The sequence below is a fragment of the Oenanthe melanoleuca genome, chromosome 1A (assembly GCF_029582105.1).
Source record: "Oenanthe melanoleuca isolate GR-GAL-2019-014 chromosome 1A, OMel1.0, whole genome shotgun sequence".
Classification (NCBI taxonomy): Eukaryota; Metazoa; Chordata; class Aves; order Passeriformes; family Muscicapidae; genus Oenanthe; species Oenanthe melanoleuca.
The window spans coordinates 53,752,794-53,772,000 of record NC_079334.1 but is presented as its reverse complement, the minus strand read 5'-3'; the positions used below and the strand labels follow the sequence as shown (position 1 = coordinate 53,772,000).

The window sequence follows — 19,207 nt, the reverse complement described above, 5'->3', positions numbered from 1 at the left end:
AATGTATGCAGTATGGATGATTTTCATCTAATATATAGAGGAAGATGAAGCAGAAAAAATTAGACAGTTTTCTTTTTTAACAGCTTCATGATGCAGCTATATGTTCACACATTTTTGTGAAGTGTTAATGGCAAACACAGTAGTTAATGAGGTATAGAGGCCTGATGCTGTATTATATCTCAGGCAAAAGGATGTGTGATTTATCATATTTGTTTTTCTGCGTCCTTAATTTTTCTGTGATTAATGTGTGATGCATATGCAACGCTTTCTGTATTTTAATGGAAAAAAATTATAGTGAGTTTTTTCCCTCAAACTGGCAATAAAAAAATTCTTAAAAACAAAAACAAAAACAGAGGCACTTTTAAACATAAACGTATGAACATTTTTAATGCTATCAATTTGGATCTTTTATGGCAAATTCTCCTTGGATTAATTTACGGTATTATGGCTTACTGTACACCTCAGGGAATCAAAAACAAAGTTAATTGTTCCTCTGAGATGTACAATTTCCACCCTTTGCCCCTCCATCAACAGCTTGCAAAGCAGTAATTGAGAAACAAATCTGAGTGTATTAAGTTATTTCCTCTTAGAACATGCAGTTATTTCCTTGCTAGAACATGCAGAAAGAGGGGCAGCTGGCTGGTGCTGGGTTCTCACACATCCCTCTGGCTACTTGCAGAGGCAGCATGTTAAACCAGACTGATTCAGGTCTGATCCAGTATAGTAATTTCTGTGTTGCTTACCCGTAGCCTTTGTTATTCTGGGTCAGTTGATCAACACATTAGGAGCTGTAACCAAGAGTCTATCCATGTTTTGACCAACTGGTAAGGAAAAGCTTAGCAGCAGGCTGTACTGTGCCTGCTTATTCAGTGTGAAATAAAGGCACACAAGAGCCTTTGAGGGGTCGTTTCTTTTTTGTTTCTTGTTTTACCAGTGTGTGTTGTGCTAGTGGGAACTCAGGGTAACACATTCTGGACAATGTTACAGCTGTTCCTGAATGATTTAGTTTATTAACATGTCACAGGGTTGTGTAGTTCAGGTATTGAAAATATTGTGACTGACGCTGAAGATGTTTTGGGGCAGTTAGAGTCTCATATCTATCTTTACATTACTGTAAAATGCTTTGATACTGCCTTTGTGCCACTATTGCAAATGTTTGTGATCTGTGATTTTCTGACCAACCCTGTGATATTCACTCTTTTCTCACTCCTTTGTCTTGTGAAATTGCATATAAATTATAATTATTATTAGGAGAAATTATAAAACATTTATAAAAAAATTTCACTTTCTCTTGTTCTTCTTTAGGTAATATGATCATTGCATCTACAGGATACCATAAAGAAACAGTCTTACTTCATGGAAACCTCTGAGTTTGTCTTAGTGCCAGTGTGGCAACTTGATGTAGTATTGGCAACAAACCCCACCAGTTCCTAGCAAGATATAGCTGCAGATTCTTCCTGCTTTCCATTTACTGCTCAGCATTAACAATTTTTTTTGGGAATGACTGCTGTGAATGACTCAAGGCTAATTGCTGTCTTTTCTTGTTCTTGTTTATCATACTTGTGACCAACCTAAAAGTGCTTTTCCTATCCTTTACAGCAGATAAACATTAAGATAAAACATCCTGTGGAAGCACTGTGCCATTTCCACACAAAGTCCTGCATCTGGTTGTTAATATGCAATTCTCGATGCCATGAACTTTCATAGAGGTTAGAAATGAGAAAGATCTTTTAGGTCACCTTGTCTTCTCCTCAGTTGTATGTAGAGTAGATTCACATAAGGACCTGTCATGTCCCCTCTGCACTGAAAGGGAGCATTCTTTTCACATGGCATGAGTGCTTCACTGATACTGCAAAGAAGAAAAAAGACCTTTTTCCTGTAAAGGGTGTGTGAGATGAAGTTGTAGCAAGTTGGCATAAAAGGCTCTTTGTTAATGGCTATTGTGCTAATGGTGCTTTGAATATGAATGTTTTGTAAGCAAGAAACAGGCAATGATTCAGATGAGCACTGCCTCAAAGAAAACTTGAGCACGGCTGGAAGTGAAAGAAAGTCTTTGGCATTTTGCAGTCTGTTTTTGAATGGGTTGCACAGATTCAAGTAGTCAAGACCATACATGTAATAAACAGGGCTCTGAAGCTGTAGCATCCACTACAGATTAGCTAAAAAAAAAAAAAAAACACCCCAAAACAAAACAAAAAACCCACAAACACCCCAAAAAAGGCCAAAACCCCCCAGCATTCATATTACAGCAAAGCTGCTGAAGAATCTGCTAACAAATTTGCATCTGTGTTATACATACCTCTGTCACATATGCTCTGAGGTGTTGATTTTCAGAAAACTGAAGTGCCTGCTTGTGCACATGGTAGACACTGCAAGTCTCCATACTATCAGACTATGTGTCTGTTTTCATGAAATTATTCTCCCATATTTTCATGAAAATATTCTCCCAAATATTTTCTACGTTGATAAGGTGAGAAATCTTTGTAACAGGCAGCTAAAAATATCTACCTTTTCACTAGCCAAAATTTAGGAATTTGAAGGTTTTTTTAGAATACATGATATGCTGATAATGGCACAAGATATCTGAATAATTTTATGTTTACTAATAATATTAAGAGGAAGTATAATATATACTAACATTTACATATTTCCATTATTGTACATAAAGGAGATAAAGAAACCTGTAAATAGGCTCTACAATTAGGGAATTATGAATGTGTTTTTTCAGTTCCACAGGAGAAAGTGTGCACACTATTCTACACTTTAATACAAATTATTCTGTTATTCCAATAGAACTGAAGTAGTTAAACTAAAATGGTTATCCTGCTGACCAAAGTAAAACACTGTAGTGATGTAGTAACAGCAACTTTTATTTTATTCCTAATGCCATAGATATATAAATACATACATACATGCCTAATGGCATAATTAGGCGTACCAGGATAATTTAAAGGGCCATTTTGCTATGTGAAAATATAAAAAAAAAAAAAAAAAAAAAGTGGAGTTTCTCAGGGGGAATTTCTTTAAGATAATTTTTTGTATGTTTAAAATGTTGAGTCTAAATGAGCACTTAGATAGTTCAGTATTGTACTTAAGAGAAGCATTGAGAACTAGCAGTTGTTATTTCTTAATCTGCAAGGGGCTATTTCCAAGCTGCAGACTCAGTCAAGCAGTGCTTTATTCAGAAGAACCCTCAAGAAACCCATTTCAGGTTTTGCCTGAGTCAGGACTGTGAACTTGTACTGTTTGCATTGTTACAAATTGTAGATATTTCCAATGAGATTTCCCCATTGCTCCTGCAAAGTAAGAGTCACTTGATAAACCTCTTTTTCAGACAGTTACATTCCTGCAGATGGACTATTCTAACTTGCTTCTATTCCAGTTAATTTTGTGGGTTATTATCTTCTGTTTGTGTCCAGTGTTGATGTTTAGTTTGGTTTATTTTCCTTAAGATACTCTTGAATGTTTTTGAAAAAAGCAAGAGCAGATTTAAAATTTAGACAATTACTTTTAGGAACACAGAGTGTTTTGTTAGAGATGTGGCTTTATTATAGCTGACAGTAGACCACTCAATCATTTGGAGTTTAGTAAAGGAAGACAAGTATACACCTATGGGAGTTAAATGAGTCCTATAGGAGTAATACTAAAATCTGTAAAACTGAGAAGTTTTGCCTTTGCCTTTGAGTTGTATAAGCTGCCTTAAGCAGGGGACAGGCCTTCAAACAGAGTGGCTGTAGCATGGGAGCACATGCATTGTCTGCCCCCTTTTTCACCTTGTGGCCAATCCCTCTAGTCTGATTTCACAGAAATAATTTTGAAAATTTAAAGTTAAGTTTTCTGATGGTGGAAAAGATAGCAATATCAAGAAGATGTGTGGCTGTTCATAAACTTGCTGGACGTGTTCCAATACATCAAATATTGTCTCTTAGGTCAAGAAAGACTATTCCTTCTAATAAGTGAATATTTCTGTTATGGAGCTCCTTCTGAAGAGAACTGTTAATAATTTTTATGTAGAAAAATCTACAGGATCTTTGAAAATCAATTTTTTGTTGCACTAGGTACACAAAGTAAAAATGTCCATTTATTAGCTGAGTTTTAGAGATTCATTGTCTTTTTAAGGTATCTGTCTTCCAATTTTATGTGCATTATAAAAATAAATTAAAAATAGGAACCTAGTGTCAATAGAAGACACTTATTTGTATTTTTTTTTATTCTTACAAAATACTGATGTACCTAGAGAGAAAGCTTGTAATGAGAAAAGTAGTAATAAGTAAAGAGAAAAACAATTGCCCAAATTAAGCACAAAATTAGGAAAATTATGTTAGATCATAATATATTGGGGTAAGGAACAGTGATATTTCTGTATAGATGGAAAGCTCCATTAAAAATTCACATGACCTAACCTGTCAGTCAAAAATCATATTCTGCACATCCACGATATCAAACTGCTGTGTGACAAGATGTGTGATTGACTGTGCAGTTGAGGTATAACACATCCACCTGTAACATGGTTTCCCCATGGACAGTGTGCCAATACAATGCATGTTATATAAACTAACATCTTTGCTGTATTTTAACACTTTTGTCCCTCTGTTGGTCAAACACTGGCTAGTGAAAGCAAAAGTCAGAAGGAAAGGAGTGTTTCCAAGCTATCTAATGCTCAGCATCACAGTTCCCTGTGGCAAGTTTCCTAGGTCATTGACACAAGTTTAAAAATAATCATACGTTCTTATATTAATTGTATTTTTGCTATGAAAAGTGATACCATAAAAATGGCTCCCTTTTTCTTTGTTTTAACCTATTTCAATAGTTTTATTGGATTTTTTTTTCATAATCTTCATTCTTGATTTGTATCAAAATCCCCAGTATAATTGTAGCTTATTTCTAATATTTGATGAAAGCAAAAGTCACAGGCTTACCCCAAAAAGCATACAGTTTACTGTAACACAGCATCTGGTCATGTGGAACAGTGGGAAAGCACTTTGGGAAGGAGATAAGTACAGCTGAGTTCCCTTCTCTAATACTTTTAATTGTTCTCACAGCTACAGCTTAGTCTGTTTCCGTGCTAGTCCTTGAGCTCATTTCAACTCAATTTGCTTCCGTGTTCTGTTCATACATACATGGCAAAAGGAGGGCAGAGTTTCCCATTGCTCTGGTTGTTGACAAAGGAAGCCCATTGTACTTGGGAACAGCTGAGTTATTATCTCTCTCAGTGCACAATAAAATGTCACCACCATGTCACAGCAGCAATGCACATGCTGACACCAGACTTGGAAAGCACTAAAAGCAATGAAGGCCCCAGCAGAACCACTCAGCTAAATGCCTGTTTGAATACATGTGAAAAACATTAACTAAAATTCCTAGAAATAGCTGTTGAAAGATTAAAGACTAACAGATTTCTCTCCTCAAGCATGAGACCTCACACTCTGATTCTCATTGCTTTGCCCATGCAAAAGCAATTTTCAAATGGAGAGTGCTTCTTGTTTTCTTTTTATTTTTGCCTTTTTTTTTTCTTTTTATATTTTCCTTTCTAAGTATATGCAGAGTTCATTAAAGGTGCCCAGTAAGACTGGGTACATGAACTCTCTACAGCTAGAGTCTCAAGAAGGACCTTGATCCTTGGCTATAATTTTAGTGTGTGTTTTGTGAGCACAGAATCAGATGCTGTGCAGTCAAATGTGAAGCTGCAGCCAGGGTGAAGTGTCTAGTTATTCCTTTTTACCCACAAACATGAGTATTTATGCTCTGAAGTTCAGTTTGTGTATAAATGCTTTTGTGAGGTTGATTTATAACTTTTCTGCCACTCTTCCTTCACCCCAGCTTCATAATCTTTTATTCCTAGGTTCTTTCCACGGCTCTGAAAACTCTGACCATGTAACCTAGAACAAGTTTAATTATTACTGTGGCATTCTCCTTAAAATTCTTGCTTCACTGTGTATTCAGTGGTTACTTTTGTGTGTGCACATGTTTCATAGCTAGGAGAGTTCTCAGGGTCCTTCCCCGTCTTCCACAGCTGCCCAGCCTTCACTGCATAACATAGGGATGGCAGGAAGTATCTGGTCAGTTCTCATTTGACTTTTAACTATAGTGAACCTGGTCTTCCACTGTAGTTCTCTGCTCATATCATCAGGAGGACTGAAACTGGTGTAGTTAAGAAAACCCAAAATGTTCTGGTCTTTTGCTTTCACTTACCCACTGTCATATTGACTCCACTGAACAAATTGCTCAAGTGTTTGACCTTGCCCATTAGCTTCAGTAGGTACTATACATAGCTGGGATTTGTGCCCTTTTCCTTCCTTTCTTGTTTTTTTTTTCCCCCTAGTATCTCTTTTCTCACTACTTCCCATTTCCCTTGTCTGTTCTTTGCTACAATCTTCAAATTCTCTTCTTTGGGTCTGAAATTGTTGTCCCTCTCCAGTGAAATTTGCTGTTCTCAATGTGCTGGCAGCAAAGTGAAATGTGATGAAAACATGGTCTCTGAAGGGTTCTTTGCTGGCATATCACTGATCAGATTTTTAGTAATTTTTCCTTTGCTTACAGCACACTAATTGAATACAGCAGGGCAGAACAGCAGGGGACAGAAACAGAAAACACTGAGTCCTGACAAAGGCTTTCTCTAGGGGTAGGTGTTCCATTAGCATCTTTTATTGGACAGCAAATGCTGACTACCCACAGATAACGAAGCAGTAAAGATCGTTCATAGATTGAAAACCATTGAGTATGTACATCTATGGTTATTCAGACAAATGCTGAAATCCTGGGCAAAGCTGTAGGCCAGGTTGCCTATTCAAAGCAATAGGCAGACATTTTAGTATTTAGTTAGAAAATGTTAGTTTTGAAGAGACTAGAAGCACATGTGTTGTCCCTAAATAAAATTCAACATGTAAATTTTATCAGTATTCATAATTTATTATAAGTGTCAGGATGCTTGTTGTGACCCTGTGAAATTTTGTAAATGATAATAAATTGGTTTTTTTCCTGTGTCTGTTTGACTGCTTTGTAGGCAGTTTGAAAATATGTTTTTTATTTGCTGCATTACTTTTCTGAGTAAGCAGTTTTGCCAGTGAGAGACTGAGGAGTTGAGAACAAATGCACAGATATATTACAATCTCAAATGAGAGCAGTTAGAAGAATACTGGCCCTTGAAAAGTAAAATGGAAACAGACATGAGTTGATGGTGAAGCTGATTTGTAGGACACTTTCCATGTTAAGATAATGCTTCTGTCATACAAATATTTGAACATCTAGATATAGACAAATGTAATGTACCTATCACTATATCACTGAGTCACATAGTATTAAAGTTTCCAAAGAACTAAAAAGAGAGAGATCAGAAAAGTACATTCTAGTTTCTACACTACAAAAAGTCAGGTATCATGTTCCTTTGCATTTAATATCTGTTTAGTCACTGTTTATTTATTTATTATTTGGAGTATCATAATGAGGAAATTCTTCTATTTGGAGACTCAAACAGGAAAAAGATAAGAGCTGTTAAATTTCCTGACAGTGCTCCCAGAATCTGGATTATACTTCAATTTTTGTTTGTGTAATTATGTTTAAGCTGTCATTATATGTTTATTCCACAGAGTCTTATGAAGATACAGCAAAACATTAAGTATGTCATAAAATTGAACAAATACATGGATGCCTTTCTAAATGCAGTAGTTTAAATTTGGTTTTACTTTTTCAAAATATTTTCTAGGTTTTGCATTAGTGGTTTACTAAGCTTCCTGCAGTCACTCAGTTTACTCCAACAACTTTGTATGCCAGCTAATTCAGCTAAATTCCTAGGGACCACTCATGTAACTGGCAGTGGTGTCCCTAAGGGAGTCTTTGGGATAATATGGATGGCTGTATAATTTGGAGATTGTCTCCTAGGCATTGTCCTGCTCCTCCTAAATACATGTTGTACAAAGTAAAATCTGCATCATTTCTGATAAAGCCAGATTTTCATTGTTTTTCAGGGTACAGGTGAACATTGATGGTATTTTCTCGACCCAGGGATTGCAATAAGATTTATTCCTCAGTGGAACTATGATTGGATGAGCTGCAGGAAAAGCCTCTGCCCTGTCATTCAATCTTTTACTCATGATCTAGTTACCTGGTCTCAATTTGTAGCTTCTCTGCAGCCCACAGGAGATCACTTTTTCCCATATATTTCTCAACCTCAGCTCAAGCATCCCTCCCAATCTTGACAGCAAGAGCTAAATGATAAAATAGGTGTCTAGACATTGCTATATTGCTGTTCTTAGAACTAAATAGTCTTTGGACTAGATGCCCTATAAATAATTGAGATAATCTAACTCTTTGTGAATTAGCAGTGCTTCAATTCTTTTTAGGGAAGCAGAATGACTGCTGAAAAAGATATCCCAGCTTTGTGATGTTTCCTTGTTGTAAAATAGATTGACATTTGGGGCTTTTACACTATTACAGCCAAATTGCTGCTTTAAAGACAGTTCATGATTGCAGTGCCTTGGAGTGCTGTGATTCAGTTTGTCTTTCTGATGGCCCCTTTCCTGCTCCTGCAATTTAACTGATATATGTTTTTGAAAGCTTATTACTTTGCATATTTCTATTGTTGTTTAATTTTTTTATGTATACATGTTAAAGTGCACTTTCTCTCTGAAAGAAGGAAGGGCACAAAAAGGTCTCCAGTCACTTAGATCACTAAGAGTTCAGAGGTTTTGTTTCTAGCTGTGCAACAAATTCTTGTGTCATTCTTTAGTCAAGATGATTAACCTCTGTGCACAGTGGGGACAATGAACAGCATTTACTAGTCATAGGTAAAAACAGCTAACCACAGGAAGTTCTGCAAGATGTTGGGGGATCTTTGATAGGTAGATAGTGTATATGTACTGAATCAGGCAGGGGAGGGAAATGGTCAGAGTAAAAAGCTAGAGTTGAAAAAAAAACAGGAAAAGAAAAAAGGAAAAATACCAGATAACATTTAAAAAAGGCTAGGAGATGAGTGAGATGGTGAAACCAGTTGGGATCATTCAAAGGTGAGTAATTATAAAAGATGTGGTCATATTCAGTCTAAATAGGGCAGGTGAAACACACTATGATGAATGTGTTTGTCTGTGTACTTCTGAAGTGGTGAAGCCAAAGGCATTTCTGAACCTTGGGAATCTGCTGTGCTGGTCAGCCTTCTTCAAAGATCAAGGCAAAACACAGTGAAATAATATATGTCAAAAATGTCATAAAAAAAGTCAAAGAAGAAATATTTTATCCAATTTGTGTTACAGTTTGCATTAAATGCTAAAAAGTACCATTAAAAAATGTGAAGAAGAACATCATTCTTTAAAAAATATAGGTGAGCTAAGTTCTTAATTAAGAAGGATGTTTCAAAATGTTGTGTTCTGCTTGGGAGAATTTTTCCCTAGTCCCTACTTAAATGTATTTTCTCTACTACCTTTTTTATTTTTATTTTTTTTTTACTTTTTTTACGATCATGCATCATTGTTTTGATTATACTTTATAAATATTCACTTTGCACACCACCTTTATGCATAGGAGCATAATGTGTTCTGAAATGATGTGTCAGTATCCAATTGTTTCAATCAGTATCCTTAAACAGAGTACATTTTTACTTTTATTTCCTAATTCATTCTCCAACCTTAAAAATAAAGGGACAACTAATTATAACAATCTGAATATTTTAATTTACCATATTTTAGATGGCTGTAAGGTTTTGCATTTACTGCTGCTGAACAAGGCTTATCTCAGTTTTTGCTATGACAAACAGTTGATGATTTTCAGTTAAAAGTTTGACTAGAGATGCAGAGATTGATAATTCCCTGAGTGTGGGGTGAATTTGGGAAAAGAATATGTAGAAAATAAACCTGATTTTCCATAGGAAATATATATATAATATTAAACCAAGTGAGAGGCTTATTGATAAAGCTTATCTAGTTGCAGTATTTAGCAGAAAACAATCTATGATGTTCTGAAACACTACTCAGTTGAGCAGTCTTAAATAAGACTATACCGATCATGAATGGAGACTTTTTCTGCTAATAACTGGAAATGGATTGCAAGTTTCCCTGTCTTACTAAACAGTTAAGATCACATTGGTGGGTAGTTTGTTGATACAACATCTGCTTGCATCCAATGCCTCAAAACTGTTTGCCTGAAAACCCCTTGGATAGAGACCATTTGTTCTCCAGTTCAAATGGCCCTACCCAGGAAAGCAATTCCACCATGTGCTGAGCAGCGTCAGCTCCTATTAACTCCAGATCAAGTGAAGAGGCACAGCCCTTCTTAGGAGATGCAAGGTAGTGTCAACACAGATTCTAAAGCTGAAATTCAGTTCTTTGCAGGAGCTCTGCACAAAGGCTGTGTATCGTTTAAGTGCCACCTAATTCTTTATAATGGAGCTCGGAGTGGATTTGAAGAAGCTGATAGGCTTTTTGCTCTCATGTCTGCAGAGGACTGAATTACACCCCTGGTGAATGTACACAGTAAAAAGGCAACTACACTGCCTCAGGAAATACACTATATTCCTTTGCTTTGACTGGTGTAATTCAGTTTGAATTACTGATGAAAATTCTTTGATATTATGCTGATAAAAAATTGTTGTGTGTTTTGCTCCCTTCCTGTATTACACATTGCGCTTTACTCTCATAGTGTGATATTATGTGCAAACCAAAAAGTGAAAATGCAAAAATAGATGTAGTCCTGCAGTCAAGAACAGGGCCTCCCTCTTGGCATTGTGTGTGAGGTGAGGCCCCAAAGCAGAGCAATGAGTGAGTGGAGAAGCAGAACTAAAGGGACGTGGAAATCAGTAATGGGGAAGAGAGCTGGGTGGGAAGCAGGGCTGGAAGAGGGCATGGGGGCTGAGGAGGCACAGTTTTGATACTGATTAGCTTTGAACCATTTGAGTTGGCTGGTTTTTCCCTACAAAAGAAGTTCTGATCCTCAAGGCCTAAATGTGTGAACTGGTCTATACAAAACACAGAAATATTTTAGATTTTATGTTTTGTAAAATGCCCTTTGTCTGTTTTAAATTTGCATGGATATAGCAAATACCCAGAGCAAGGACCCTGGATTTGTGCTAATACCAATGGCAACCAAGCAAACACAGAGTAATTCAGAGATACCTTTTTTTAAATAAGATTGCTTCAAGTCATGTTTCCAGGAAAACCTCCTAGCTGAGATAGTAAAGGCAATCTAGTGGATATTTCTGGGTTTAGCTTACTATTCAGTCTTTCAATGATCCTTCATATGGTTGAAACATTTCTAGAAATAGCCATTTTGATATGTGAATTAAAAAAGATATGCATGCAAGTAGGTCAGATTTGGTGTTAACATTTTTCTGAGCTTTTTCTGTAAAGCCTGCAACTGGATGCAGGCCTTCACTGAGAAAGGCTGAGGCTATTATCTGTTCCAGAGGAGAGGTTAGTCTCAAAAACTGATATGATCCAGTTATCAGGAGAGCAGTACCTCTGCTGCCCAAGTAGAATCCACATTTCTGTGTATTATGTGCTATAAAAACCTAGCAGAGTTGCTTCAAAAAACTGTAGTTATGAATCATTTTACCACTGATTTATATATTGCTTAATGAGCAATTAAAATTCCTATGTAAACATTTAGGCATTATAAGGAGGTTTTATAATTAAAATATTAATATGAATTTCAGATTGAGCTTCCACTGAAAGAAATCAAGTTTTGTAATATTGCTAGAGCTTACCAACAATTATACCAGAGCTGAGGATGCGTTGTTTTGTGACAAAATATTGGAAAGGGTTTTATCAAAATACTTTAAATTGCATTTTTCTCTCTTGCCATGATTCAGTGGCATTGGGAATTGTATTCTTAAGTAGTTCCAGACAGAAGAAGTCAGACTGAATCACACGTTCAGGTGAGCATAAAGCTGCAGCTGCCACTGGGATAAATGCCTGGTTTTAGTCTTCTTGGACCCCAAATTAATTTGGTGCAGCATAAGGTTCTTGTACTCTTATTTCACTATTTCTCCTATGGTTCTCTTTTTTCTGGGCTCACGATTGTTGAAGGTGTGTTCCTCCACATAGAGGAAGGCATGATCTGTGTCCCCCTACTTGGAACAAGTTCTGGCCTCGAATCCTAGGCCACTTATGTACAAACTGAAGTGGTGAAGCTTTCTTGTAGTCCAGGCAAGAATTGGTGAGATGATCCCTGGAGGAACTGAGGACCATTTTCTGCAGACTGCAAGCCTTACAGTTTGAGCAAAACTTAGTTTGGGAGATTTTACCTTGTTTAGCATGAGTATATGGCACGGTGCAAGTGAGAGTCTCTTTGTATATGTATTTTATGAAAAGTATCCTAAACACTCCACTCTACAATATTGTCTTCAGTGAAGAGTGAAAGAATAATGGAATACCAGATATTAGTAATATTATTTACTATTCTGTGAGAAGGAACCCAGATGCTTCTAAAGTGAACTCAAAAGAAGCAGTATTATAGTCCAGAAAGCTGTCTACAGGTATTAAAGACCTTCTCTCCCTACCTTGAAGAAAAATTTTTCCTTTACAACTCCTTTCTTTTATTGTATTGCAGTCAGGGCTCTGTTGTTCCAAGACTACATGCTGTGTATGACCTTGTGGAAATTTTGCAGAACTGGCTTGCCAGAGACACAAGCATTAGGAGTAGACACAACACACATATCACACCAGCTTTCTGTTAGAAACCTTCCTGGCAAGACTTCTTTTCCCTTGCAGTGATAGGCTGTTTGTTCCTGTCTTTTTCCTCAGCTTATTGTCTCCTTCATGATTTTTCAACCTTTGCTTTATTCAACACCTGTCCTTCCTAAGTTCCTAGTTTCTGCCCTTGACTGTAGCCCTACCATTGCAAGTATCACATAGATTCACAGCAGCTGTCTTTACACTGACCCCTCTAACTGTTTATTATAGCTTTTCTCTTTCCCCTGCCTGTCTCATGTCTATTTACAGTGTAATCACTTCAGGATAAAGACTGCCAGCTTGGGTTGGTAGAGAGTCTAACACAATGGATCCCACTTGTGGGACACCAAAATTATTAGTTAGGGTAGTAAGTCTTCAATCATTAGTCCCTCCAACGTTTCCTTGATTGGAAGGAGCATGAAATTAGAAAAATACCTAGTTTTGTTGTTTTTCTGATTTATAATAAAGTTGGTTTTTGTTTTTTTGGTTGGTTTTTAAGTTTGAAATCAGATTTGTTGGCACAGCAGGTATTGCAAATAATTTTGTAAATTGCCCAGGGCTGTCTACATCATAAACTATTGCTGAATTATCAGATAATGAAAATAGATAACTCAAATGAGAAAGCATTTAGAGATAAGTGAAATGTGAATTCTCCTGCCAATTGTTTTTGGTTTTGTTTTTTCTTCTTCCTTTTCTGTTTCATAGCACGAATTATCAAAACAAAACAGTGGTGTGAAATGCTTCCATGTTTAGAAGGAGAAGGCTGTGATTTGCTAATCAATAAATCAGGCTGGACCTGTACACAACCAGGAGGACGGATAAAGACAACCACGGTAGGTCACTTCTCTCTTCTATACTTCTTCAATTCCTTATTCACTTCAGTTTGTTGAAAAACAAGTGAGCATTTTAATTCTTTTTCAGCACTTTTATGTGAAGTTTATTGCCTCATAATTAATCTGTGTGCCCAAGTGTGTATGCTGAAATACATAGCAATATTATCACTAAGTACAACATTAGAAAAGATAACAAAGGAAAAATGTGTAATTCCCACGGTTACTAAGAGTGGATATTGTATCAAGGTTTTCTTATAAGACACCAGTGGCTTAACTAACATTTATACCCAGCCTGAAGACAGTATCTTACTGTTTCAACATACACAAACCTTCTTATGCTGTAGTAGTGTAGGGTGTAAAACTCTGTGTGGTCTAACAGGGTGAAAAGAAATCTTTCCCTGGGAATTCTGAAAAAAATATTTTTACAATTCCAATTCTACTGGGAAAAGAAGTTGCACAGATAGCTCTTTAGTTTTCAATGAGATCTACAGAAAATATAGCAAAAGATCCCTTTTCCCAACTTCCTTTGGCCCTGGTTTGTTGATAAATCCCTCAGTTCTCTGATTAGGTGTCTTGGGGCATATGCTTGTAGTGAAGCTGAATGTATATATGACAGTAATAGTTTCTAGGGCCTATAATGTTGATACATTATACAGATTTCTAGAAAATGTTCTCAAATGCCAGCAATTATTTGACATAAAAAATGGAAAAAATCTGAAGAGATATAATAGAGCAATTCTCTGATAGCTTACTAGGCCTCTTGAAATTATTTCTCCTCCTTATAATCTTTTTTTAGATTTACAGGGATCTTGAGTGTAATTTGAATAAGTGCAATTTCAAGAATATTTAGTCTTAAAAGTACTTATCAGTGAGGACTAAATTAATGCCCATCATCCCCTGCACAATTTCTCTGTTTGATCAGGAGATAGACAGCAGTATAAAATCTGTTATTGTTTTAGAATGCCTGTATTTAGAAAATTAACATGATTTTCAATTTTTAAAAAAGGAGACTCAATAATGTTTTATAAGATACTTACAAAACATATTTTATGAATTGTCACCACTGTTTTTATGCTTCTGTATTTACCAGATATAATAGTCCTTATGGACAAGGCTATAAAACTTAACTCATCTCTGAGGTCTTGCTTAAATATAGTTTGCCTTTAGATCTTTTGCATTCAGATTATGTAAATCTTTTGCATTCAAGTTATGTAAGAGTGACATAAAAAATAAAAACAACAAGGGAAGGTAAAAAGTTTTTTAAACATTAATGCCAACATTCAAGGGCAAGTAGATCTAATACCATAACTTTGTCACACTTGAAATATAGTCCTAAATCTTGTTAATTCAGGGGTATTTTCTGTATCTGATGTAAACGGAAAACCCATGTACTGTGACACATTGCCAGCTGTCATTTTAGCTCTTTATTTGATGTTTAATGCTAATGGCATGACTGAGTAATGCAAAGTAAGCAGAGGATCTATCCTTCAGTTTCTGTCTCTAATGAAGTGATTCAGATATGCTTTCAGATTAAATACCAGAAGCCTGATTCTGAACTCTTACTTGTCTCTATAGCTATTTAATGCTATTGACATGAATGGAATGACTCATGACTTTGATTAATGTAAATGAAATCATAATCATGCCCCATCAGTAAAATTAAGACCACGGCAGGTGTAATATTGTAAAACAGACTCTCCCCCCACAGATACGTCATTGTCATTGGTAAGGAAAGATTTTGCCAGAGACAACTGTAGAACAGCTCTGAGCATAAGCCCTCATCTAACATCAAGCAGTCTTCAACAGTTGGTATCACACATGCAGACACACAACAAACACACAGTACTTTCCAGTCAAGCCAGACTAGCAACTCAGAATGCTTACAGAAGCTCTGAATGCAGAAGGGGGAGAGGGAAAGAAGACAAGAAGAAAAACAAATAAAAAACCCCACAATAAACTTTAGGCTATAATACAGTATTAGTAAGGTATGAAGAATTAAAAAAAATATATATTCTGTAACTGCTTGGTTGATGAGTAAGCTTTGGACCATGGTAGTAGATTTGGAAACTGTGTTGTAAGATGACTCCATGAAATGCATGACTGTGATTAAAAGAAAAAAAAAAAAAATCTGACAGAAAGACTAGGGGGCATTATTTACTACAGCAGTACTCTCAGATCTACAGCTGCTAATGCAGTAAATGCTATTTCTGCTCCTAACCAACACACAGGAGTTGCCATGCACTATCATGGTATTTAAATGAACTAGGAAGGACTTCTGTCTGGGAAGGACCAGAAAAATGACCACCAGGTAGTATGGGGAAAAAATGTCCATACATTCTGAACTAGTTACTGTACCCTGTTCTTAAGTAGAAGTAATTTTGGCCACATCTCCAGCAACAGCGAGATTAGGTCCTTCATTTTTAACTGTCAATTTTGTTAAAACACATTCATTAATCTAGTATCAGCAGCCTTTTCCTGCTGATATAACTTGCATCTTAAGGATATTTTTGGCAGTAGGTCTTGAGTTATCATACTGATAGTAGGTCATATAGCAGAGATATCACTGTTTGATAAGTGCTGACAATAATTTGTCACCCATACTAAAGTCAGAACAGTGTTGAACTCTGATGGACTGAGACCAGCTGTTGTGTTAATACCAGCTTTTAACATTGATTCCAGGAGGTTTTGTAGAAATGTAACTTTTTAAGTACTGGTTTTAAAGCAGCATGTGGAAAGTGAGGACTTGTAGAGATCTTTTAGATGACGTGAGCTCCCTTGTAAGTGAGAATATACTTTAGTACTCTTAGTTAAATATGGAAAGGAAGAAATAGGATTTGTTTTCTGTAGATGAGTTAAGCATTTAGAATTTTTTCTATGGAAGTTCCAAGCAAACAACAAGTGAACATATCGATTGCTGAAAAACAAAAGTGCAATTTCTCTAAAATGTTTGGAAAGGGCTGCTGCTTTTTACTTTATATTTTGTGTCAAAATTGTTTACACATTCTATGCAGAGCCAGATTTTTCAACTGGCTGGCACCTTGCGTGATCACCTCTGGAAATAATGCAACCAAATCAGAATTCTCTCCTCACATGAGTAGCAGTGTTTTATATCCATTTTGTGCTCACTTTGCAAAGCTATAAATGACTACACAAGGTGCAAGGCAAAGGAAAATCAGACTCTAAGTGTACTCTAAATGGATCTGGATGTCACTTCTGCCCTGTTGTTCTTTCTACAAGGTGTGAATGAACCAAAGATTTTTCATCTGCTAAGAGGCTTTTAGAGTTGAGGAGCGACTGGGCTAACTGCCAATCTATGTATTAAGAGGCTGACTGTCCATACAAGGAAACAATATGGCAACTTGTAAAAGAAGATAGCAAGAGAATACTACACAATTGTTAGCAATTTTAACATGCTAAGTACTTTCATATAACAAATGTCCTTGCAGTCACTTTAAAATCTCCTGCCTTTAAAAATTTCTTCTCTGTTTGCTATTCTCATTAATTTTTCAATTATTTATTAAAAGTTAAACTATATTATTTTTAAAAAATATTTTGTAGTTTTAATACTGCCAGAAGATATGCCTGTTATTTTTTAAAGAAGTTGCTCGAGGGCCTTTCCATTTTATATTTCAAGTGTAAAACTTGCTGGTGTATAGATGAGAAGATGCACAATGTATTGTTTTTACAGGGGAGATTAATTTTTAGCACCCGAGTGTGTATATGTTGTCAATGATCCATCACTACCTAATTGTACTTAATTAATTCCTTCTTCTACATAATGCAGTTTGAATGCACGGAGCTTCACAGAACATTCATGCGCCAGTTCCTCGGTAGCTAACCTTTAAAACCTTTCTGATTTTACTGCTAAATTAGCTGAAGTGGGAAATTAAGGAATATGGAGAAGCTAAGAGAGAGCTCACAGTGGATAAGAGGAGTAATTACTCTGACATGGAGCTCAGTGCTTAGCTAGTAAAATTTACTAAGGATCTAGCTTCACCAGGGGACCTGACTTTCTTAATAGAGTTTACTTACACACAGAGCAACTTATCATTCCTCACCATTAATATAAATGACATGCTGGCTGTGTTGGAAAGGCAGTTTGTTCCTTACCCTGAGAAATACAATACATATTTGTATTGGCTGTAGTTTAAATCATAATTTTTTTCAGCAGAGCTTTACCATACATATATGTGTGATTAAGGTAACTCAAATAAAATATACTGGTTTGATTTTCAGCACTGACTTATGAGCAATGTGTTTTCACTCATACCATTGCATTCAGGTAAAATGAAATATATATGTATATATATGTATACACATATAAATATACATATATATATATATATATATGTTACATATTTGTAACATACTTGAGAATTTACTTTTTTTTAGACTGAAGATCAGCTGGAAATATCCTGAGGCCATGGTCTAGTGGTCTGAGCTTGGGAACTGGGAGCCAGAAACTCTTGAGCTCTAATCCTGGCTCTGACAGTGACTCCCTCTGTGGCCTTGGGTAAGTCACTGAACCTCTCTGCCTCAGTTTCCCCAGCAGTAAAAGTAAGATTAACAATGCTTGGCTCCATATGCCAGTGAATTTGGGAGTCCTGACTTCACATCTTAAGAGGTTTAGCAATTCAGATTAACTTAGAAATAAAAATAATGTTATGTATAAATGTCCTTATTGGTAATATCCTGTTGTTGCTAGGTATTCACATAACACTGGTATTCCTGTATTTAGCTTCACCTACATTCCAGCTCTGCGTGTTTCTAAGTGTGCGTTTCACATCTCTGCAGCTCAGCTGATTTCATTTGGATAAGCTGGTTTTGGAAGTATTTTCACTTCCTGCCAGTTCTAGTTCTGTGTCATTCCATACAATACCTAGCAAACAAGCTTTCAGATTAGAGCAGTGAAATGTTGCATGCATGCCATGCCAAATTAATTTTCACTCTTCCCCTTTGTCAGAAGTGGTCAATTTGTGAAACAGATACAATAATACCAATTCTTTACACGTCATAGCCGTGTGCTTCAGTGTCCACACTATAGATCTGTCAGCAATTCATCTGCTAAATTCCTTCACTGTCAGATTTGGAACAGGAACTGTCTGAATTGGAACAGGAACACTACATATGGGCCAAGATTACAGAGGACACTTCAGCAGACTGGTGTATCCCCTCACTCCAATCCAAGTATTAGCTTTTAGAAACAAGAAGGAAATTACGATCCTGAATTTTTCATTGTTTGTAGTCAACTGTTGGAGAAGCACAATCTTTGGCTATATTTAACCTATGGGACTTGCCTCAAAGTCCATGAGCTTACACAATTTGAGTCCCTATGTCTTCTCTGTCACACCTGCCACTTTCTTGTGAGAGATCTTAACAGCAGCAGAAAGGGCTGTCACAAATACACTTTTGTGGTGAAATAAATCATTAACTCTTTTGGGTCATTCTCAGATATACTCACTTTTAATTTCCAGTTGGTTGTCTAGAAATCTGGTTTAAGAAAGCCTCTATCTTTATTGCCTAAGAATAGTTTGCATTTTAGTTTACTAAGTTTACTAAGAATAATAGTTTACTAAGAATAATTTGCATTCTTAAGTCTTTCTGAGAGCCAGTTTTGTGAGCACTGAGGCCATTGCTTCACCAAGCATTATGCATCACAAAGTCCTTTAAAACTAACTCAGATCTTAGTAGTGTGCTTCTGAAATTGATATTTGATAA

The 19,207-nt window shown here is 36.2% G+C and overlaps 1 protein-coding gene across 4 annotated transcripts in view; it reads left to right on the top strand.

The window, feature by feature from the left end:
• Positions 1-19,207, top strand: part of TAFA5 (TAFA chemokine like family member 5) — a 386,710-nt gene that overhangs the window by 299,839 nt on the left and 67,664 nt on the right. For 3 of the 4 annotated variants that reach the window (XM_056514272.1, XM_056514263.1, XM_056514282.1), the window contains one exon: positions 13,362-13,489. In XM_056514272.1, coding sequence (XP_056370247.1) covers positions 13,362-13,489 — 128 coding nt within the window. Of the gene's footprint in view, positions 1-13,361; positions 13,490-17,881; positions 17,909-19,207 lie in introns of those variants that run through there. The other variant, XM_056514257.1, reaches the window with a different exon arrangement.